The sequence below is a fragment of the Notolepis coatsorum genome (assembly GCF_963971535.1).
Source record: "Notolepis coatsorum genome assembly, chromosome: 1".
Classification (NCBI taxonomy): Eukaryota; Metazoa; Chordata; class Actinopteri; order Aulopiformes; family Paralepididae; genus Notolepis; species Notolepis coatsorum.
Window position 1 is genome coordinate 191,297,318 of NC_140165.1, and position 26,308 is coordinate 191,323,625.

At 41.3% G+C, this 26,308-nt stretch overlaps 1 protein-coding gene across 1 annotated transcript in view; it reads right to left on the minus strand.

The window, feature by feature from the left end:
• LOC311223763 (exocyst complex component 3-like protein 2) overlaps positions 1–26,308 on the minus strand; it is a 158,382-nt gene that overhangs the window by 131,270 nt on the left and 804 nt on the right. The window contains exon 2 of the mRNA XM_084308532.1: positions 24,695–24,939. Within this exon, the coding sequence (XP_084164658.1) occupies positions 24,695–24,939 (245 nt within the window). The remainder of the gene's footprint in view (positions 1–24,694; positions 24,940–26,308) is intronic.

The window sequence follows — 26,308 nt, forward strand, 5'->3', positions numbered from 1 at the left end:
AACCAGCAGCAGAGAAGTGCCTAGAATGTAAACTATTCTGTTGTACTGCCCGCTCACAGCTGAGAGAACAGATGTCTTGTTTCAGATGTGGAGAGAGAGAGAGAGAGAGAGAGAGAGAGAGAGAGAGAGAGAGAGAGAGAGAGAGAGAGAGAGAGAGAGACGGAGACATAGAGAGAGAGAGAGACAGATAGAGAGAGACAGAGAGAGAGGCAGAGAGACAGAGACAGACAGAGAGAGAGTGAGAGCTTTGTTTTCCACAGCTACACACATGCACGCCAACAAAAGCATGTACACATACACATTTACACACACACACACACAAACAAAAGCATGTACTGTAAACGAGGGAAACCAGTTGCCTTTCGAGTTTAAATAAAGGTTTGAAATTAAATTAAATTGAATACATTTGACCATTTCACCCCTATAATCTCTCTCTATCTCTCTCCCTCTCTGTTAATTCAGTCTCCCTGTCTCTCTCCCAGTCCCTCATTCTGGCTGTCTCTCTCCCTCTTATCATTCCATCTCTTTCCATACTTCCAAGACCCATGCTGAGTCTTTCATCGTGTGTACCTGTAGCGTTCAGCCATGGTCCCGTATCTACATGTTGTCATGGTGACGAGCTAGTTTGACAGCCCGCATGGGCCACAGAGATAAGACTGGAATTCATATCACAACAAAACAAGTCAGAATTTCTTGTTATATAAGTATGTTGATTTAGATTTAGATTTACTGTGGGTGTAAGGGCTGCGTGTGTGTGGGTCACAAGCAGATAATAGGGACTCTTTAAGTTATACGTGTAACGAATAACCACTAAACTGCTTATGCAGACGTTAGACTTTGATTACCACTGGTAATTTACCAGCCATGCGGTGTGCCTTACCCCCCGTTGAATGCCACCACCCACTTCAATGATAGCGCTCTCATATTTGTGAACGCATAAACTATGTCTTAAATTATGGCTATCTAATCTGGCCGTCGCTTATCAATGACTTGTTTGCAGTCAACATTGTCGAAACGGATTGTTTTTTAATCGGTTCATTTCCGTTTTATACCATTTTGAAAAAAACTTGTTTTCTTGAAAGTTTCAGGAAAATATAAAGAATCTGTGATAAACGCCCTTTACTGGAATATTCTGGAATACACAAAAAACATTGTCATTTTTCGGCCTATTTATGAATCGTTTTCAAATAAACGCTAGATTATCATTAGTATATGTGTACTTATGCACGCTAGAGAAGCGGGCTGAAAAATCGATTCTCTCATTTCCTGATCAGCACACACACACACACATGGCACACTCTGATATCTCTGTAAAAAAAGGTCTGATTATCCTAAGACTGGTAAAATAGATTCCTTACCTCAGATCAGATGTTACTATGTACCTGTACAACTATTATTTATTATTTATATACATACAGAACTGCTCCACATGGTTTTTAATATATCATGCTTTAAGTACTGTAGTTTTAATTAATGTAGTTGGTGTTTTTTTATTTTTTTTTGTATTTTATTTTTTTATTATTTTTTAAACAAACACATAAACAAACATGACAACACACGATAAGATATACAAGCATTAGTTGTCAGAGCACATCCAATGAAATCACATTTTAGTTAATTGTCTTATATAAGATATACCCCTAATACCTGTTATCTAAAAACCTACACACATATGCTCCAGCTCGAACCCCCCCCTCCCGGACCCCACCTTGGGTAGTACCTCCATTATCCCTCGCACCTAACCAGACACTACCATTATAAGCTAGCTTTTATTCTCTCCACCACTTCTAACCACATTGACATATATATCATGCTTTAAGTACTGTAGTTTTAATTAATGTAGTTGGTGTTTTTTTATATAGTGGTCTTTTTATTGTAGTTTTAACAATTTCTTTTATATATAGTGGTGAGTGTCTATGTATTGTGACTGTATGTTTGTCTTTCAACCACTGCACAAATGAAGTTCCGAAAAGAAAAGAAAGTAATTTGAAGTTTGAAGTTGATGTTCTCCAAAAAGATTATTCCAATTCCTGATCGCCATTCCAAATATCGATCGCGTTTATTGATTCAGCGCTGGGTACTGGAAATATATATTCCACGCTGTTTTGCGGCTCAGCAATGACTTGGATCCTCTCGGATGGCTTGCCGGAGAAGTAAAATGAGGAAACTGGATTCCCCCCCCCCCCATGTGGTTCATTCAGTCTAATCCAATGGGGTGCAGTACAACAGGGAGAGACGATAGGGGGCGGTATTTTCCCAATGGAGCTCAGAGAGAGTTTGCAGCACTAAAGTGAGACTAGATTGATGAAATATGAATTCAAATCGCTAATAAAATAAAAAAACGACAAAAAAACGCTATTTGTCGTCGCTGGCACTCAACGGTCGGCATGAACTAACAACATATAGCGTCGTTGTCATTCAAAGTGTTAAGGAGAAGGGGAAAAATAAACAACAAAAAACAACCTTTACAGCTGGAAGCCTCAAAGTGAGTATTTAAGAAAATAAGTCAAGTCCAAAAAACAGGACAACACTCAATAAAGAGGTATTATAGAAAGATAAATAAGCCACAAAGGCAACTCCTAAAAACAGAGTTTATATTGAAAACATAAAACAATAAACCTCCACCAAGGGAGTTTATGTGCCGTAGTGGGCAAAAGACACACAAGAAACACTACCATAAAAGGCTCAGCCTCTATAAAACAAAATGTAAAATAAAGCCAGTAGCCCAAAACAAGAATGGCTACAAAGAAGGCTAAATGCTGAATAGGGCAGAGATCAGCACTACACTTCAATATAATAAGCCTGACCAAAAGGATAGCCAACACAAGGAAATGAAAAAGCAGTTGAAACTGCAAGATTCAAACTTAAATAGACTCAGCCTTTCCATAGGCACAGCTGCATTGAATCAGGTGCAATCAAGCCCACACACCTGCCAATCCATGAGGCAATTAACCACAGAGATCAGTGATTGACAGCTATCCCTCACAGGAAGACGAAATAAGGCAAAAACCATGACAGTGGGCATGTTTTCCAACACATCCCTAAACCGTGAGAGTAAACCCTGAACCTTTAACCCTAACCTCACTCCTAACCTTAACCTCAACCTTAACCTCATTGGACCTCACACCACACCTTAACCTTAACATCATTGGACCTCACGCCCCACCATAACCCTAACCATAACCTCATTGGACCTGACACCCCACCATAACCCTAACCATAACATCATTGGAGCTCATACCCCACCTTAACCCTAACCTTAACCTCATTGGACCTCACGCCCCAACTTAACCCTAACCTTAACCTCATTGGACCTCACACCCCACCTTAACCCTAACCTTAACCTCATTGGACCTCACGCCCCACCTTAACCCTAACCTTAACCTCATTGGACCCGACACCCCACCATAACCCTAACCATAACCTCATTGGACCCGACACCCCACCATAACCCTAACCATAACCTCATTGGACCCGACACTTCACCATAACCCTAACCATAACCTCATTGGAGGTCACACCCCACCTTAACCACCCATTAGACACAATGCATGATGCAGTAGTTTCCGTGAATGCCATTAGCTACAGCTCAAGTAAATGGTGTAAAGGGAGGAACTAGCATAGCAGGTATAATGTTGCAGGTATAATAGTATAATGTTGCAGGTAGAATAGTATAATGTTGGTCAAATAGAATTGTCAGGTCAGTAAGTTCATTCATTCATTCATCATGGTAATTTCAGTTTTACCATGGTACCACGGACATTGTATAAATAGTTGACCATGGTATTGCCATGGTAAAAATCATCGCCTTTTGTATTTAAGTAATACCATGGTATATATCTATCTATCTAGGTCGTCCTCGGACGGGCCCTCCATCGGTGCTTCCAGTCATCCCGATCCTCCATGCATCTGGCTAGCTCGTTGGTGCTTTCTGTTCCCGCATCTCTCCTGAGTACGTCCACGTAGGTTAACGTGGGACGTCCTCGTGATCGATGCCCGTGTGTTGGTTCCCACAGCACAAGTTTGCTGGTTGGCATCTCATGGTGTCTCTGGCAGTGACCTGCCAGCCTCATTCTCCTGACTGCCACTTTATCGCTCACCTTTAGCACCCCCCCATACAAGTTTGCATTAGTGACATGCTCATCCCTGTTGATGTTGAGCACCACACGCATCATTCTGGTGTAGCACCCATCCAAGGACTTCTGCAGGGTGGGCTTCAAGGTCCAGCATTCACTGCCATACAAAAGGACAGACTCAACTGTTGCATGAAAGAAGTTGAGCTTGATTTGACGGGGGAGGTTGGATTTCCACACACTGGTCATGCCGTTCAGAGCCCTCCACGCAAGTGCCTTCCTCACTTTAAGGTCTTGCTCGGACGAGTTGACCCACAAGCCCAGGTACTTGAAATCACTGACTTCCTTTAGAGCAGAGCCTCCTGTTGTTTTTAGAGGTGGATGATCCGGGAGGATGTTATACATCAGGGGTCAGCAACCTTTTTGACATGGAGTGCCTGTTTGAAATATAGTTGTAACTAGTGTGCCTCAACAATATTCCATGCATCGTAAATATTTTTTCTCATAATCAGGTATTTTTAATGATAATTTTTACATTATTACATCATTATCGTTATTGTTATTATTAACAATATTATTATGATGGTTGTATCAACCCTAAATCTGAGTTGGGGGGGGGGGGGGGGGGATGCAATGCAGACAAACAGCTGCATACAGTGCGACCATTTCACTCACATTTGCCCATTCATTTTTGGACACATCACACACCATCGGTGTGTGTACTGTACGTGTGCTGTCATAGCTCCACCTACAGGCCTAATGGAGAACACCAGGAGAACACCAGGATGTGAATGGAGGGTGAATGTGAGGTATATCGTGTAAATAAGTTTTGATTGATCGCAAGACTACACTGTAAAAAATATATAATAATAAGTTACCAGAACTTAAAAATTGTTCAGTTCAGTTACTGTGCATTAAGGTTTTCAGTTTTCAATCCATAATAATCCAGAAAAATAAGTACACAACCACATTATTTCAACCTAATAAAACTATGTTTATTGTCATTGTTTTAAGAACACAAGTTGACTTGGTAATACTCACATTTTGAGTAAAAAATATGGCTTTTAACATGTGCAATGTTCAATGAAATAGAAAAATAAATAATAAAATTAGTTGATTAATCCCACTGGTCACAATGGTGACCATAATAATGTTTTTGTTATAAGGCTCTGCAAATGTTACTGAATGATGTAGCAATGTATTTCCAGCTAAATTGAAATAATAAACAAATAAAGGGTCTCAATTAAATATGTGGTAGTAAAAAGAACCTGTGGGAGGATTTCAACAAGATAATGCGACAACAGTGCAAAATATTTCACTATAAAATTTCAAAGCAAAAAAAAAAAAAAAAAAAAAAAAAAAAATTTTTTTTTTTTTTTTTTTTTTAATGCTGCCCCCTGTGCCTATGCAAATGCCCCCGCGTGCCTATGCAGGCACGCGTGCCTAAGGTTGCCTACCCCTGTTATACATTATGACCTCGGTTTTCTTGGCATTTAGCCTAAGGCCAACCTTGGTGCACTCCGTCTCCACTCTGCACAGGAGTTCCTGTGCCTGCTCCACCTGGTCAGAGAGCAGGCTGATGTCGTCCGCGTAGTCAAGGTCTGTTAGGACTATGGCGGGGTGTCGTCTCGATCTCCTTGGGGTTATTGTGAGACCAAGTTCCTGCTCCCGTCCATTGATGGCCTTCCGGTATGCTCATCATTTTTGCAATAATTATGGAAATACAATACCATGAATCAATTATGGTCAAGAGATGAATGGAATAAATCATGTTTATCTTGAAAAATATAAATGAAACCAGGTGGAGGAAGACAGTGAAGGTACACAGTGAACCCTGTCTTTACATTCTTTCCATATTTTCTTATTTTCACCGACAATTTCCACACTTTGGGGCCCACTATACCCGAACACCATGTATTTAATAGAAATGTGTACACAGTGTGAAAATGTGTTCTGTTATGTGTTCTTCATAGAAAATTAGGCATGGCCAATGAGTTTTATGTTGAAAAAATTATTAATTGTATCATCTTTTAGTAAACTTTGAAATCGGGTCCCACAGAACCGAACACCACACAAGGGTTAAAGTAATTCCAGAGTTATGGCTTTCTCTTTAAGAGTGGGTAAACATTTTCACTTTACCAGCATGAACAGACAGCCATGGCCTGTATGTTTACATGGGGATTCAGAATGCATGACTTCTACCATCAAGCCTTAACCACTTAACAAGCCAAATCTCACAGAGACACGTAGGCTGCATTCCAATCAGCAGGGAAGGACCTGGGCAGGGCACTGATCAATTCATCCATCCATTCAGCCATTCAGCCATTCATTCATTCATTCATTCATTCATTCATTCATTCATTCATTCATTCATTCATTCATTCATTTGGAATTAATTAACTTACTAATTTAAATTTTAAGCACTGTAGCAGATAAGAGGACTGTGTCTGGTCACCATAGGGTCACAGGTTTGATCCCTAACAGCCAAAGTTAGGGAGATATTAATGTCTACAAATTATGTCCTTGAGCAAGGCACTGTACCCTTCCCTGCTCCAGGGGTGCTGCAAATGTCACTGAACCCTCTGATGAAATGTCTACATGTATGTGTGAGAGTGAGATATAATGATATATACATGTGCGTGTGTCTCAGAGAGAGATATTAATGTCTATATGTACATGTGTCTCAGAGAGTGATATTAGTGTATACATGTATGTGTGTCTCAGAGAGAGATATTAATGTCTACATATATGTACGTCTCAGAGAGATATTAGTGTATACATGTATGTGTGTCTCAGAGAGAGATATTAATGTCTACATATATGTACGTCTCAGAGAGATATTAATGTCTACATGTATGTGTGTCTCAGAGAGAGATATTAATGTCTACATATATGTACGTCTCAGAGAGATATTAATGTCTACATGTATGTATGTCTCAGAGAGAGATATGAATGTCTACATGTATGTGTGTCTCAGCGAGATATTAATGTCTACATGTATGTGTGTCTCATAGAGATATTAATGTCTACATGTATGTGTGTCTCATAGTTATTAATGTCTACATGTATGTGTGTCTCATAGAGATATTAATGTCTACATGTATGTGTGTCTCAGAGAGAGATATTCATGTCTACATGTATGTGTGTCTCAGAGAGAGATATTCATGTCTACTAGGGATGTCCCGATCCGATCACGTGATCGGGATCGGGCCGATCACGTGATTTTCAGAAAATCGGGATAAAAAAAAAAATAAAAAAAATGTATTCAACAAACATGACCATGTTCACGTCTTAAACTCATACCGAGGCCTTAGTTTTGGTTTTAAATTGCATATCATCATTCAGTTTTTAGATTACTCCGGATGCAATGCCTCGCTTGAATGAAGTAAACTTTTCACCTGGATAACGTCAACATTCAGGGTGAATGTAATGTGAGCCACCGGCGCTCGAGCCACCTCGAGCCCCTCGAGGGACTATTGAGGCAACAGTCTCGCTTCGCCAGTTTCTGACAAAAATGCGTCAAATCGGTTACTAATGGCAAGGCGCTCGCCACTAACGCAGGAGATGCTGGGTTCGAGCCCAGCTCTCGGCGTTGCTACTGGCTTGGCTGGTCGTCCATACTAACACAATTGGCCGTGTTAGGGGTGGGAAAGCCAGTGGGTGGGGATTGGACGTTGTGGACAGCGAATGGTTAAGGATTTAAACTGACCTAAGGATACTGAAGTATTGCGTTTTAGAGTTTGTTGTATGATGTTCCACTTGTCAGGAGCACAGAAGCTAAAAGAAAAAAAGTTCTGCACATGCGTTCGTCAGTGGTTAATGTTACGTTGTATTCGTTCGGTACACAGCCGTACTGAACCTTAGGTCCAGTACTGAAACGGTTGGGTACGGATACGTGTACCTTTACACCCCTAGTGTAAACTAAGAAGAAATATATATATACAATCATTAATTTATTCAGTTAGTAAAAAGGACTTCAGACAAATATGACAATGCATAGAGACATACAATCATAATTAGTTAATGAGCTTCAAAAAGCTTCATATTGCACCTTTTCCTTGAATTGCACCTTGCCCTAATTAAATTGCAACAAGATTTGGACTTGGACAAGAAAGAAAGAGGTGACAGCCCACTGTTAAGTGGCACCTCAAAGGAATCAACCTCTAGTGTTATTTAGGAGAGCGGTGGATGTAGGAAGGAATGAGAGATTGTAGCGGTTGCTCTTGTATCTACTTGCTCTGAACCATCTCCCTGAGGGAAGAACTTCGTATTCAGGATATAGAATATGAGAAGGGTCCTGTAAGATTCTCTGTGCCTGGCTGACCACAACATTCTCAAAGATAGATTGGAGTAGGGCTGTCCCCGACTAAGGATTTGTATAGACGACTTGAAGTCGACGAAATTAGCCGATAGTCGACTATTAGTCATGAGTCTACGGACAGAACATCAACATGTACATCCCATTTCAGTCGATTATCCATGTGGATGCCTAGGTATTTGTACGATGCAACCTGCTCTATTTCACAGTTGCCAATTACCACAGGGTCATATATTTCATCTTGACAACATTAAAAATGGACCCTAAATTTATTTCCTGTTGCAGTGTTTGTTAATATAACTGACAGGAAATGGGTCCAAGCTGTTGCCCTAGCAACGGAATTCCAGTGAAAGTTGAGTTTGCTGTTTATTATGTGTTGTTAATATGACTCAGGATAAAGACAATGGTCCTCATTCTCAAACGTGGTCGTAAGTGCCTTCCTAAATATCTTGGTAAAAATTCCGTACCAACAGATTTACGGAAAATCCTCCGGATTCCTGAATGCGTGAAACAGTCTCCGTAAGTGGGCAGAATGTTTGCGGCTGTGCTCCAGACAGACACGCCTCGCCAGCTCATTATAAGGAGGTGAGAAGGTCTGCCGTTGATTCTCTGCTATGTTGATCCTTGTATTCAACAGGTAGCATGGAACCGATTTGCGATTAAATTAAAATGTATTGTCATCATACAACACAAGTACAATACAACATCTAACCAGAGTGCAAATGTAATACTAAAGTGCAATAGTAAGATACAATGCACAGGTGATGTAACTGGTAAAAGGCTTAATTTGGGATACATAGTTGGTGATTGCTTCAAGTTGATTCTACAGACATCATCGGAATTAAATAACTATAATGATAATACATATGACAATTACGTTTTGCATTTATAGTCATGACTCAATGAGGAATCTGAGGCTGAGCATTACACACACACACACACACACACACACACACACACACACACACACACACACACACACACACACACACACACACACACACACACACACACACACACACACACACACACACACACACACACACACACACACACACACACACACACACACACACATGATATAGAAATGAATTGGCTCTTGACATGGCTCTACAGACATCAATCATCCGTGAAATGAAATAATTATAATGAAGATAAATACGACAATATTTGTATCATTAACAATTATGTTTTGCATTTATAGTCATGACTCAAATGAGGCATCATGAGCATTACACACACACACACTGCAAACGAAATAAATAGGAACTAAAACCAATCACGGATATAGACTAAGAATAGATTAACGAATTCCATATATAACGAGATCTACAGTATGACTTACTACTATAGAGCAGTGCATATCCATGTATTTCTATATATTATATTTATGTGTGTGTGTGTGTGTGTGTGTGTGTGTGTGTGTGTGTGTGTGTGTGTGTGTGTGTGTGTGTGTGTGTGTGTCTGTGTGTGTGTGTGTGTGTGTGTGTGTGTGTGTGTGTGTGTGTGTGTGTGTGTGTGTGTGGTGTGTGTGGTGTGTGTGGTGTGTGTGTGTGTGTGTGTGTGTGTGTGTGTGTGTGTGTGTGTGTGTGTGTGTGTGTTTGCCGAGTGCATCTGCCTTATGCATCATCACCAAGCCGTTTCTCCACTGGCTCTTAGATGTGCGCAAGCAATGTAAGAAATAAATAAAACCAACAATAAATAATATCATAGAGAACAAGAGGTATATGGAATATGAATAGTCTATTCCACTATAGCTATATCCGCAGCAATCTGGGTTAGTTCTTATTTACTTATTTTCGGACGATGGTTTGTTGAGTCGTGACTATATATGTTGTAACTTAATAGGTCAGGTTACATGATTAATATTGAGTTATATTTCATATCGATTATTGTTTACATTTGAAAGCAAGGTTGGAAGAGTGTTTGTTTATTATAGTCAGAGATACTATTATTTACATTAGTCGCCACATTAGTTGGTAGAAATACAAGTCCCAGAATGCCTTGCGCCTAGTAACCTAGTAACCAGCTGTGTCCATTTATAGTAGGGATGTCCGATATTATCGGCCTACCGATATTATCGGCCGATATCGGCATTAAAATGTGATATCGAAAAATATCGGTATTGGTTTTCACATTTTTTTTTTTTTTTTACATTTCTATAACCTTTATTTACCCAGGCAAGCAAGTAAGAACAAATTCTGATTTTATTTATTGTCAAAAGTATGCATAATGTTGTGTTAATTCCACAACAAGAGATATGTAATGTTAATTACCTGAAATTATCAAAAATGTTGGGGGGGGAAACCCTGCATATATCGGTATTGGTTTATATCGGTTGATATCGGTATCGGAAATTAAGAGTTGGACAATATCGGTATCGGTAAAAAAGCCAATATCGAGCATCCCTAATTTATAGTGATTGAAGTTGCCGACTGGAGCGAGCGTTTGTGAAGTAATGAACTGATGACAAGAACTGTAATGTAACGTGCACCGAAAAAGCTTCTTTATAAAGGACATCGTATTGTAACCCGACGTTTGGACAATCTATTATTTTGGAAAGTAGTTATTCTACAATATATGTAGAACGTTAACGTTAATGATACAAATATTGTTTTATTTTTGTATTTTATTTTTTTATTATTATTTTTTTTAAACATAACATAACATTAGACACACAAGCATTGTTGTATTTATTATCATTATAATTATTTAATTCCGTGGATGCCTGAAGTGACAGCAATCCCCAATGACTTGTGCCAGAGAAAGCTGGAATGCACAGCAATACATCGAGACATCCTCGTATGTATTATCATTATAATTATTTTATTCCACGGATGTCTGTAGTGTTCAAGAGCGAATCGCACAGTCGTTCAGTATTGATGAGATGTCATGTTCTACAGTAGGACTTACTATAATACCTAATAAAACAAGTAATTAGAATAATAGAAGCCTACTTGCAGGAACGATTCATTTTCCACTATACAGTAGCTATATCCGCAGCAAACGGTTAATTCTTATTTATTTTGTTTGCAGTGTGTGTGTGTAATGCTCACGATGCCTCATTGAGTCAGGACTATAAATGCAACATGTAATTATTAATGATACAAATATTGTTGTATTAATTATCATTATAATTATTTAATTCCACGGATGTCTGAAGTGACAGCAATCCCCAATGACTTGTCCCAGAGAAAGCTGTTCCAAACTTGGGTGCACGCCAATACATCAAGACATAGTCGTATTTATTATCATTATAATTATTTAACTCCACAGATGTCTGTAGTATCGGCAATCCCCAATGACTTGTCCCAGTGAAAGCCGTTGAAACCACAGGCGCGCACCGGTCTGTCAGATTTACGACTGCCTTTTCGAGTACGTAAATCCTACAAAGAAGAAGCCGTTCAAGAATGCCGAATAAGTACGTAAATCGAGTTACGAAGCTACTCTGTCCAGAAGAGATGGCAGGTCTGTTTGGAGATAGAATGATGACAGAACAGAAGCCTGTACGTACAGGTCTCGATGGTGTTTATGTAATCATAACACCAGAGACCATCAACATGTTTGGTAAAACAGAATTATACAACAAGCTCTGATCTACTCTGTCCTCTCAGCTTGTAGGGGCCCAGCACTCATACGTGTTACTGTCTACAGGAAGATTAGACACACACACACACACACACACACACGCACACACACACATACATTTACATTTACATCACATTTACATTAACATTTACATTTACATCACATTTACATTTACATCACATTACATTTACATTTAGCTGATGCTTTTATCCAAAGCGACTTACAGGTTCTGTATAACAAGTCAGCTAAGGGTAAGTGATATTGTTCGTCAAACAGTGTTGAACTTGAGTGCTACACTCTTGAGTGCATATAGTAGTATAGACATATTAGCATAGTATGTAGTAGTATAGGCACAGTAGATTACGTAGTAGCAAAGTGCATAATAGTAAAGACAGTAAGAAGGTTAGTGTTTTTTTACACAGACACACACACACACATGTACATATACGTCTTCCTTCAGAGAGACCAGAGAGCTGGGTCGCCTGCAATGCACTGTCCCTGGACAACACAGTCTCATCAGAACACACAGAACACACAGAACTACTAATCGACCACAGGAAAAAAGGTACATAATGAACATTATGCTACAGCCATAAGTAATATATTTACCTGATATGGCCATCGGGAAAAAGTCCAAAACAAACACCACAACCAGGTGAGTCTCTGGTGAGTACTCTAACCAAAGGTTAGTTTAACACTCGCTTAATGGTTATGGTTAAGACATAAAGTTAGGGGTTAGGGTTCCATCCCCAGCAGATTTTTTTTCACACGTAAAACGTTTTAAAATGTTGATTATGTAATATACTGTATATACTTATTTGCAATACGCCAAATACACCGAACCATGATTTTGAGAAAAAGTCCTTCAAAGTTTGGAATACATTTTGAGTCATTTATTCAAATGAATAAGAACTATAAAACAAATGAATCTGTTGTTTTACATGTTTGACAAACACATAAACACACTATACCCTTTGTCACTTACACACATCAATCTATAGAACTTTGGCACTCACATACACGTGCACACCCATTCCCACGTGCACACTCATACTCACATGCACATTCATAAATATACAATTGCAATACAATTAAATGTATTTAAAGTATTGTTTATTGTTACTAACAATAAAATGTAGTAAAAGAAGAACAGTTAAAATGTGCAGAAAAGGTCATAAAGCCTTGACCCCCCCCTCTTAAACCTATATAGAATAACTACACAGAACCCCCCCCCCCCCCTCCCCCACACCCCTCTAACTTGTGCATACAATTTGGACATGTTTGAGCACATGCTTATGTGCACACACACATGCATGTACATGTCCATGTGCACACCCATATCCACGTGCGCACCCACACCCACACACCTCAACCGGTGCCGTCAAAAAGCATTCGCTGATCAGTTAAATCCATTACTCATTAGGACTGCCCATATAATAATATCGGTGTTCAACAATTTTACTATTTATTGTTAAAGTGAATAAATTGATCGTATTGATTAGACTAACTAGTATTTTTTTTCTATGATCACCTGTGAGGGAAAGTTGCACGGAAGAAAGTTTCCTGACTGTTACGTGTGGGGGATGTTTGTGCCCTGATCAGGTGTTCCTGGTGTGATGTGTTATGTCTAGCTGTAGTTCCCTGTCCTGATCTTGAAGTCCTTGTCGTTTTCCTCCCAGGTGTACCCATTTGTAATCAACCCAGGTGTGTCTCGTCTCGTCATTCCCTCATGTATAGCCTCACTGCATCACTGAGCACAGAGTGGCAGTTACCATCTTCCTGGACTTAGTTTGAAACAGCACTGTGCAATATTACACCTACTGTAGACCTCAGTATATTTTTACTGTATTTATTTACTGTATATTTTATTCCATTTTTATTCTATTTTACTCTACTCTTATCCTAGGCAACTTGATTTGATTTGTTTTATTATTCTAATTCGTGACCTGTTCTGTCTAAATGTTTAAATGTTGAGCGATTTGCAGTGTCAAATTTCCCACCGGATAATAAAAGTATTTCTATTCTATTCTATTCTATAACTGTTCTGTCTTCCCATGTGTCTGATGCTGATCCTGTCTGTGCAGTTCTGTGTTTTTGTTTGTCATTATTTTATATTTCTTTCTGTTCACAAACCATGGTAATTATTAATTAAATATCTGTTGTTGGTTACTTTGGCCACCGTCTCCTTATTATGTTACATTGACCAGACAACGAGCCTTCTTTCAGTCAATGGTAAAGTAATACTGACGTTAACATTATTGGGCGAACAAGAAAAAGATGAACATGTTCAGCCTATTGTAATGACCCTGCTGTGTTACAAACGTGTCATTCAGCTGTGGTTTTGTTTCAGGGACACCTGTAGCAAAGGAGAGGGGAGGAGGAGTGAAACAGCCCAGTGCTGCGGTTGTGAAATTGCTCCGTTCTCCGCTTGTCAGCATGCCTTCATATTTATCATCTGAATTTGATGATAAAATCTAAATATTCTGAAACCGAAGACTTTGTTTATTTGAAATCAAATGAAAACCCATCACTGCCTTGTATAAAGCTAAGCCTTTCTTTTATAATCTCAGCAAGACAGAGACAAATTACCAAAAATCTATATGTTGACATAAATCCATGTTTATCTAGAAATGTGCCGTTGCGACATCCGACTTGACAGATTTTGATAAAGCATGTCACATATGGTACTAGGTCACAGGATTACTTAGCTTTAGATACACCACATGTAAAACCTGAGCTTGGTAAAACCAACTTCTTTAACCTCTTAAGCCCTAGCCATATTTCCAGGAAATTGGCCTAAAAGTACATACCCAAGTAAATGGAAGATTGCTCCACTCCGACAAGGTCCAAAATTTTTATAGCTTTTTAGTATATTTACATGAATTATTATATGTAGTGTGTGTTATCTCTCCACTCCATGCTATGGTAGTGCTTGTGCCAGCACAGGAGATATGATTAAAATGTATTTTTTATAGGCTATATACATATTTAAATCAATATCTTCCTTTTGAATAAAATAGGCTCAGGAATCAGAATTGTTTAAGCTAATTAGCCTAATCCATGTAAAAAAGAATAGCCTATTGTAAATGTATACACACACACACACAAGAGAGGGAGAATAGCTTATAGCAGACTTACAGAGAGAAAGAGAGAGAGGGAGAGAGACGGGCTCAGCCCCCCCCCTCCTTCCTCACTATTGGAACTCCACGAAACCGATTTCTCCTGTGCCTATGAGCTAGCTTAGTTAGCGTTAGCGTTAACAGCTAACGTTAGTTAAGGTTTTTACCGTGACATGGGCATACAGGAATGGCGAGGATGTAAAGAATTTTAGACGGATTTATTGGACCTGTTGAGTAGGACTGCACGATTTTGGGAAATAATCTAATTGCGATTTTTCGGACAGATATTGCGATTGCGATTACATTTGCGATTATAAGGTTTATTGTAAAATGCGGCTTGCATCTGGTCTACGCGGTGGGTCTGTTCGGGACACAGAGTTGTTTATTTTTACCTGGGAATCGATACCGGTACGGTACCCAACGGTACTTTTTTTTTTGTACTTTACTCTCCCTCTCTGAAGTAAACTTCACAACACACAATCTAAAACCCCTTACCTCCCTCTCCCAAACTATTCCTACAACAATTTTCTTTTATGTTGCATGATCATGTATATTTATTTTGTATTATAATTTTTTTTGTGTTTAAATATCAACATTATCTGGCAATCCTCAGTAAATACTATCAAACTCCTCTGATGTCAGACCAGATATGAGACGCGTGCACACACACACACACACACACACACACACACACACACACACACACACACACACACACACACACACACACACACACACACACACACACACACACACACACAGAAAAGGAGAATGGCTTAAATGATTTTAAAATACTTCAGCTAATGAAGTTAAATGTTTATTATCATCAACTATCCAGTTCGTTTTTATAGTGCAACGTTTTTCTACTTTTCTACATTAATTGAACCAGTAGAAAGAGAGATGCCCCCCCCCCCCCACCCTTTCCTTACTCAGCTCAGATGTTTTCTCTGTCTTGAGCAGGGTTAGCTAGGAACAGCTTTCTCAAGCGTCGCACCTTGGGCATGGAATGGGCTACAGGACCATTATCCACTTAGACACCCCGGTCTCTCTTGGTGAATTTAAATCTGTATTACATAACTTCCTACTAGAAGAATGTTGCTGCTTTCTGTAGTCGGGTCCAAACTGCAAAATTACTGTATTACCCTGTATTATACACTTTTACTATCATGTAGACTATTCTGCTTTGTGTTTTTGTGTTTACATGTGATGTATTGTATATTGTATACATGCACATTTATTATGTTCTTGTGTGATGTATCGCACATTTGATTGCTGTGTGATGTATTGCAAATGTTATTGCTGTCATCTTGGCCAGGTCTCCCTTGCAAAGGAGATCTTGTATCTCAATGGGAGTTCCTGGCTAAAAAAAAAAAAAAAAAAAAAAAAAAACGATTTTTTTTAATTGCAGGCTTGGCGATTTGATAATTGCATCATTCCAAATCGCGATTTCGATTAAAAAACGATTAATCGTGCAGCCCTACTGTTGAGTTTACATAGAAACAGCGCGACGACTCACGAGAGGAGTTGTCACAGGCTGTAGAACGCAGGGCTGAAGAGCTGTCATAGCTTCTAAAATTAAAGGTGGAGATGGGCGGCTAAGTGGCGCAGTGGGCAAGGCGCTCGCCACTAATGCAGGAGATGCTGGGTTCGAGCCCAGCTCTCGGCGTTGCTTCCGGCTTGACTGGTCGTTCATACTAATACAATTGGCAGTATTAGGGGGTGGGAAAGCCGGTGGGTGGGGATCGGACGTTGTGGACAGCGACTCCTACAGGTCGGTTGGTGCGCCTGTACAGCAGAATCAGGAAGTATTGGGGGCAGCGTGAGCCTCCCACGCGTTACTCCTCGCCACTGAGAGATCGCGCTGTGCAGGTGAAAAGATGCGACGGCTGCCTCCTCGTGTACCGGAGGGGACGCGTGAATATTTAAGGCAACCAACTTGTGTTCAGCTTTTCTCTGATTGGCCACGACCCCCGCCCCCTTTTGCCGCGAACGCGGCAGGCAAGCGGCAGCGGTCCCAAATGAAATCCATCAGTGGAGGAAGCGGCAGCGGTCCCAAATGAAATCCATCAGTGGAGGCTGCATCAGTGGAGGACGCATGCTGCTGACTGATTATGAAATGAATGAATGAAGCGCGGAGCATAATTTATAATTGAAGCGCGGAGCATAATGTATAATGTTATTTCGTAACGTCATAACATCAGTGGAGGCTGCTGACTGAACTAGAAACTGTACACTGTAACGTTATTATGTTATTTCGCGTTTTTAACAACCAACTACCAGATTCACTCGTCACTGTACATCACTTCTGAAGTATAAACAAACTATACTGCTGTGACGATTTTGAATATCTTAACATGTATTTACGCCCATACATTTTTTTAGATGAATGATTGTGGATATAATATAGAAAACACATCATTATGATATTGTCAGATGTGTAGAATTCACCTACTTACAATTATTTTCATATAAAATACAATGGTGAGTGAGAAATGTATCTCCAGTGATAAAACCCAGTGCTCTATGATACACAGCGTGGATGGGCTTTCAGAGGAAGAGGCATGCATGTACATAATTTCACCATAATCAAATACAGACATAATTACTGTACCTCTGCTTGCGCCTACAGCACAGCAGGTAATGGCGTTAATCAATGAAACATGTAACCTACTGTACCTTACTGTACCGCTGCTTTGGCCTACAGCGCACAGAAGGTAATGTAGTTAATCAATGAAACATGTAACCTACACCTACTGTACCTTACTGTACCTCTGCTTGCGCCTACAGCACAGCAGGTAATGGCATTAATCAATGAAACATGTAACCTACTGTACCTTACTGTACCGCTGCTTTGGCCTACAGCGCACAGAAGGTAATGTAGTTAATCAATGAAACATGTAACCGCCTGTAGCTTACCTCTGTGCTGCACGTTTGGCGTTGTGCAAAGCTTGAAGTGATGCGGCGATAGCGATATGGCATTAACCAACAACAACGGGGATTAACCAACAACGCAAACACAACGAGGCATTAACCAACGAGCACCTCTCGAGCACCTCTCAGAGCACCTGGGGGAGCCTCATGCGCATGCGCGGCCGCAGTCACTCTCTGCCGCGTCTGCCGCGTCTCTCAGCGCGGATAAGGGCGTGTGCTAGGGCGGTCACGTGGCCGTGTGGCCAATCAGAGAAACGCTGAACGAAAAGCTGAACACAAGTTGGTTGCCTTTAATATTCACGCGGAGGGGACACGTGATGCAAGGCTTCATCCACATTGCAGCCGACCAGTGGGAGGCATGGTCTAGTTCGAGACAGGGGAGGGAAGAATTGGATAATACGAAATTGGGATGGGAGAAAAATAGAAAAATGGGGAGAAAAAGTAGATAAAAAAAATATATATTAAAGGTGGAGGGTATCGGGATCAGCCCCTTCCTTCTAGCTGGAGTTGACGTGAAACACAGAAGTTATCAAATGTTGAGTCCTGGCTCTAGGCAGAATCACGAATAGTGGTTTAAGGGAAGTTATTTATATTTTTAAGGTGATTAATTGCGCACTAGTTAGATTATATGTTGCGCATGTTCTGACTTCGAACGGCTGCCATTTCCACCGCAAAAGGCATACAAGTAACAACTATACGATGCGTCAATCATGAATATGCAAATCGATGAAATTTCATCGTCGATGACGTTGACGAATCATGACAGCCCTACTACCCCTCTCTCTCTCTCTCTCTCTCTCTCTCTCTCTCTCTCTCTCTCTCTCTCTCTCTCTCTCTCTCTCTCTCTCTCTCTCTCTCTCTCTCCTAGTCTCTAACCTCACCTGACTGCATTGTGTCCAGGTCTAAAATAGCCTAGTAGTCACCCAGACACCATTGGTAGACTGTTGTCAAAATAGAACACATCAGTTGTTAACATTCACCAGCCTGACACTTAGGAGGAATGGTGGTGTTGACAGCAGACAACAGGGACAGCAGTGGCCGTTAGCTTACTAGTAGATGACTTTACATAGAGGTAAGACCGCTAGCTTACTAGTAGATGACTTTACATAGAGGTAAGACCGCTAGCTTACTAGTAGATGACTTTACATAGAGGTAAGACCGCTAGCTTACTAGTAGATGACTTTACATAGAGGTAAGACCGCTAGCTTACTAGTAGATGACTTTACATAGAGGTAAGACCGCTAGCTTACTAGTAGATTACTTTACATAGAGGTAAGACCGCTAGCTTACTAGTAGATGACTTTACATAGAGGTAAGACCGCTAGCTTACTTGTAGATTACTTTACATAGAGGTAAGACCACTAGCTTACTTGTAGATGACTTTACATAGAGGTAAGACCACTAGCTTACTAGTAGATGACTTTACATAGAGGTACGACCGCTAGCTTACTAGTAGATGACTTTACATAGAGGTACGACTGCTGATTTCTGACAAGTTCTACTAAAGTGGAATATCTCTTCCAACATGACAGAATAGAGCAAATATCAATGGGCGGCACGGTGGTGTAGTGGTTAACACTGTCGCCTCACAGCTAGCAGGTCCTGGTTCGATTCCCGCTTGGGACCAGGTTGCCGCGTTGCCAGGTACCCAGGTGGGGTATCTCCCGGGCCTTTCTGTGTGGAGTTTACATGTTCTCCCCGTGCTCGCAAGGGTTTCCCCTCCCGATAAGATAAACCCAATGGAAAAACATGCACAACAGATCGCTAACGCTGTCGCAACCCGTGACGAAGACGGACAGAAGCACTTTGATTGGTCCGCGGGCGCGGTGCACGCTGCAGCCCTTGTCTGCTCCCGGCTGCCCTTGGGGGGAAGAACGATGGAATGGGAGGTGCAGAGAACATTTCATCAGCGACTCAGTGTATGTGTTCCTGTGGGTCGCCCATCGCATGTGTGTGTTAAATCTGCATGACAAATAAAGACTTCTTCTTCTTCTTCTTCTTCTTCTTCTTCTTCTTCTTCTTCTTCTTCTTCTTCTTCTTCTTCTTCTTCTTCTTCTTCTTCTTCTTCTTCTTCTTCTTCTTCTTCTTCTTCTTCTTCTTCTTCTTCAATGTGTATGCAGCCCAAAGCCCAAAGAAGCAATATTCCCGTATTCCTATATATTCAGATATTAATGTGTAGGGATTAATGAAGTACTTATATTCTATCCTATTCTAGGACTGAGGACAACTGAACCACAATGGGTTAAAAACGATATTATCTTTATAAAGACACTATTTAGCACATACAGAGAGAGAGAGAGAGAGAGAGAGAGACAGACAGACAGAGAGAAAGAGACAGAGATAGAGAGACACACAGAGACAGAGACAGAGTGAGAGAGAGAGAGAGAGAGAGAGAGAGAGAGAGAGAGAGAGAGAGAGAGAGAGAGAGAGAGAGAGAGAGAGAGAGAGAGAGAGATTTTTTTTTTTTTGATTTTTAGAAAAACATTTATTTACATAATTCTCATTACAATGTACAATGTGTATGTCAATACAATTAAACAACTAACTACACATTATATCGGGCAACATGTGTCCCCATCACACTTAAAACCACATGAGATCTCACAAAAAAAAAAATGCTAAAATACACCTGTCCGTCTGCAACACAACAAAAAAACATTGAAGCTCCACCCAAACAAAAAAAGTATCCATACTTCCATTCAACACATAATATGTCATCAAGAACAACATATGAGCAACCCAAAAAGGTCCCGTCAGTCCATTTGTGTCAGTTTTTATATCCAGCTCATGAAAAAAAAAATATCCCCTTCATCAGAACCTTCCGTTCCACCGAAATAATCCTGCAACAGGTATTGTTCCCCGACGCTCCGCGCTTCAGTCCAATCGTCCAGACAGACCCTGTTGTGACAGGCCGTCCTCAGCCCCAATAAAGAAGCCACTTCCTCTGACCCGGCTACATTCACAACATCTTTCAGTGTCATTGTCCCAACTGCTTGCAGACACTGTCCAAGCCCAGGGCCCTCATGCATCAACGTGGACGTAGAACTTGACCTACTTCCACACGTAGGCACGGAATGTAGAACTAGCGTACGCACAGGGAAGTCGGCATTCATCACACATGCGTACGCAGGCTCTATGGTCCTCCGTGTTGATGAATACCACTTTGTTCTACCGTCAATGCTCGTGCATGATTATCCATATATGGTCATGAAAATGAGGAAACACCCCCCATGGGATGTGAAATAATGGACGGACCCGAGCGGAACCCTGAGAAACTCACGAAGATTGTTCACTGCTGTCGAACCAAGAGGACACTATCGCGTATTGTGGGATAAATAAAAGGCGGACTCGTAAACGGTGATGTCAGATATCAACGGCTCCCTAAGACCATTGCTGCAATTCTGCCTGGACAGCTCAAAATACTAATAAAGACCGTTCGTTGACCACTGTTTGGCGTTGGTTGTGTGTCATTATAACCGTGCTGTAATATGACTGCCTTTTCCCGTGTTGTTTGATTAATACCCCAGGGATTAGAGTTCTCCTCAATTTTATTCCAAATCGCGATGGATCTCCCGTCAATCTTCTACCTGCTGCATATGATTTCTAGAGGCATACTACAATCTATTTTGATGTCAGTATTGGGTAGCCTATATAAACAATATAATACGAGAGCATATACAAGAACAATGAATCTCACTGCATGTATGATAGCCTGCCTTTCAATACATGAACTTGAATTCCATCATGTTTGTGTGCGGGACTCACAAGGCTGCTGTCACAATGGGTGGTACCGGTGTACAGTAATAATAACAGTCCACACAATATCACGATCCATGCCATAGCCTATGTTCTATTAGGACATGATCTGTGACGACAAATGTTCTAGAATGTTTGATTAAGATATCATACTCTGACAGCATGCCTATGAGCAACAAAAACGCGAATTTGAATCCCATCATATACATAGTCTGTCCACTATAGTGTCATTGCAATGCGTTTTCTATTCTTTTTTATACAGTAAAAAGGGGGAAGAACACTATATTCATATGACTTGTATTCTGCTTACAGCTTCGAAGTTCCACTTGTTTCGTTTAACGTAAAGCCTTTTAAATATAATCAAAACGTTCCCGTGTTTCTGCGGTCTGCGCAGAATAATAACGAGTTGAACTTTATGATTTATGATGAATTGAAAATGGGGGACCCTGATGTAAACAAGACGAAAGTTGGTCTGCATCCCCAATTAACAATTGTATGTACTGAGCTGTACTGTACTGTACCCATTCTGCAATCTGTTAATAAACTTTTCAATCAATCAATCAATCAAGCTACGCGGAGCGCAGTCAGTCAGCCTACACCCCGTATATTCCGATAATGCTATATAAACCATGCTGCATTCATTCTGAGAGAAAGATCTATTATTCCAAATGCTATTTATAGGGTTTTGACCATAATTACACTACTGTTGCTATTTTACAATGAACTATAATGAACTACGGTTCGTACAGAACGTGCCAGTGTTATTATGCACAGAAGCTCATTTCCTTGTTGTAATAATATATTCTACCACTGGGCGCTAGGTACGCCAGGTCTGACCTGTGCGTAGATGTACGCACGAAGTCAAGTTCAAGTTGAAGTTGATGAATCCCACTCTTTGCTTAGAAATGATCGTACGCACAGGGTAAGCACAGATCTGTGCGTAGAAGACGTTGATGCATGAGGGTCTACTCCCTTCCTGAATGTCCAGCCGGGCTCCACACATCAGAAGCTCCATTATCATGGTAACATTATATTATTCCGTTTTCTGAGCTTCTGCACAATCTTTCTCAGTCTAAAAACGTCCTGGGAAGTGTACCCCCCATTGTTCTTCGACCTCATTTGAGTCCTTGCTGAAAAAATAAACATCTCCAAATGTGTGCAGGAACTTCTGTATCTGCCTGACTGCATACAATTTTTTCCGTTGTGAATCAGACACTTGAGAAGCATTTGGGAACTCATCTTCCTCAACACTTGAGATGTCATCCCCCCATTGTTTTTCAATCTCACCCCATTGTTTTTCAACTTCATCCTCGTCCATACTGGACTGAGAGGAACCTGTGTCTTCTATGACCAAACTTGTCACTCCTTCCTTATCCTGAGAGCCCACCCCTCCATCACTTCCCACCACGCCATCCACTGTCTGACTGTGTACATTGTCCACCACCTTCAAATTTTCCCCTATTACTTCATTTGTCATATTTTTTTTATTCCTTTTTTTACCCTGACGCGGTGTTGGGCTTGGGGGGGGAAAAAAACTCTGCTCTCCCCTGTTACCTCGCCACTTGTTGAAGGGGGGGCAGCATCTCTGATTCCCACCTCCTTACCTACACAACCACTGGTTGAGGGGGGAACAGCGTCTCCCACCCCTCCCTCCTCTGTACCTGCACCACCCGCACCACCCCCTGTTACCCCACAGTCGCCACTAGTTGAGGGGGGGGCAGCTTCCCTCACTCCTCCCTCCTCTGTACCAAGGCTCTGCTTCGTACCTGCTACACCGGTTCTGTGGCCCTGCAGCTGGATACTATCTGCTGCGCTACTGTCGGTCTGCAAAGGGACTCTATTTACATTGCTGGCGGTCTGCAGCGGGACTCTGTTGTCGTCACTGCTCTCTGCTCTGCGCTGCAACACTCTTCCCTCCTCTGTACCGCTACCTGCGCTGATCCCAGCCCCGCGCTCCTCCTGGGGCTGAGGCGGAGGTCGCCTTGCCCCTCTCCCCGCACAATCTCGGGAGATATGACCCAGTTCCCCGCATCCGAAACACTTCCCCGAATTACCAGAACTCACAAAAACCACATAATCAAACTCATCAACCTTTATCTTAAAAACCAACTCAAGCTCCTCTCCGCTGTTGTTTAGAATCATTAAAACCTGTCGCCTGTGTGAGACAACATGCTTTAAAAGCGGAGATTTACATCCCGACGACATTTTTCTTATAGGGGAAATTATCCTCCCATGTCGTGCTAGTTGACTTCTCAATAGTTCGTCACTGATGAAGGGCGGAACGTTGGAAATAAAGACATTTCTGCCTGGTGTGGAGAGCGGCTCTACAGAAAGAAAAGCCCCATCAACACTTATCCCCGATTGAACCAGTGTGTGCACCTTGTCCAATGAGTCAAGAAAAATCACTACTCCTTGATTCATTCTCGCAGCTGATTTAATGCTTTTATGTCCAACAATACTTCCAACTGCCAAACTGCAGTCCTCTACTGACACATTAGGAACAGATATCTTGATACCATGCTTTCTACCAATTTTGGAAAAGTCCATATTGGCGTCTGACGTCATCCAGCAGCACAGCCTGGCCGATGCGGCCAAACAAACAAAACACTCCCACTTAACCCTATACACACCAAAACACACAGCAAACCAACACTACACTTATAATACAATATCCCATAAACAAATTAACAAAATAGACAGATAAAGATAGAAAAAAACTCACTACACCTCCAATCTCCAACCTCTCCAATCTCTCCAATCTCATTCCCAGCATGCACTGAGAGAGAGAGAGAGAGAGAGAGAGAGAGAGAGAGAGAGAGAGAGAGAGAGAGAGAGAGAGAGAGAGAGAGAGAGAGAGAGAGAGAGAGAGATAGCATAATGCATTGTGTGTGTTCCCTCATGCTTCTTACCAGACAGTGGCTCTCTGGGTTTCACCTCCTCCACCACCTCCTCCACCACCTCCTCCTCAGGCCCGTGGGAGGAGGAGCGGTCGGCCATGGACTCCCTCTTCAGCTTCCCCAAACCCACCATCTTCATGAAGGACAGACGTCGGCTGCTGGAGTCTCCCTCACTCTCTGAGCAATTCAGCTCTCCGTTGGTCAGAGACTCCTTACGAGGACTTAGACTCAGAGTGTCTCTGCATTTACCAGCAAACCTGCACAGAGAGAGTGAAAAAAAGAGAGAAGAGACAGAGAGAGAGAGAGAGAGAGAGAGAGAGAGAGAGAGAGAGAGAGAGAGAGAGAGAGAGAGAGAGAGAGAAAAAAAAAAGAGAGGCAGAGACAAGGAGAGAGAAGAGACAGTTAATACTCACTAGAGTAGCTGTTCCACATTTATTTTTCTTTCACTTGAATTATATTATTATATTGTATTATTATATTTATATATTATAAAATAGTATTATTAATTTCACTATCATCTTGTTTATTTGTTTGCTTACCAGTTGTTTGTTTGTTGTTCCAAATATGTCTTTGTTTTTTTAAATGACAATTGGTCAAAATGTCTTGATTACTATGCTGTTGTTATGCTATATGCTTTGGCAATGTAAGATGCACCTTATCGTGCCAATAAAGCACTTTGAATTGAATGAGAGAGACGGAGAGAGAGAGAGAGAGAGAGAGAGAGAGAGAGAGAGAGAGAGAGAGAGAGAGAGAGAGAGAGAGAGAGCGAGAGAGAGCGAGAGAGAGAGAGTGACAGAGGTAGAAAGGTAGAGGTTGTTGTGAGGGCTGCATCTGAGCAGGTCCCTGCCTCCGACAGTTTCCCCCAGAGGTCGCGTGGCGCTGTTACGCAGCCCCGACGCGCGCGCCTCACTAGACGCCTCCGTTCCACGGCTGCTTCTGATCTACAATCAGAGACTGTTGTTCCCCCCCGGACTATAAATTCCTGAGCAGCCCAGTGGACTATGCGAGTTTGTTCTGTTGTAACAGTAGGTTGCGTTTTAATATTTGACCTCTGACTATTTTTGTCCTTATCTCCAAATCATTGTGATACATTCTATATTCTAGTGTTAAACCTTCGTTGTTGGTTGCGCGTGTTATCTGCCTTCCTAACCTTCTCTCCCTTTCTAGCGTGGGTAGATGTTGGCTGGGTTACTAATCTCGTGGTCTTTTTCTCTTGTGCCTAGTTCTGCTTTTGGAAGACGTCTCCCTCGTAGCCGTGCCGCGCACGTCACGTTCAAGTTCACTCGTTCTCCCCCCTGTTGGTTCTTTTCTCCCCTACCTCACCAAGTTCCTCGCATGTTATGCCCTTGGGGGTATTCCCGATATCTTTTCCTGGCGTTGCTGAGGCAACCTTGTTCCACGACATATACAACACGGTAAGACCCCATTACAGATATAGATATTAAATACACACACATCGTCATTATTGCTACACCACACATTTGGGAGTAACTACACATCTCATTCAACCCAGGCCCCTCCCGGCCTACTCGCACGACAGCACCACCTCGTTTGTGTTTGTATTACTCTGCTTGTTTTATGATATCTTTGTTGTGAATAAATATACGCTATTTGTTGCGTTTAAAC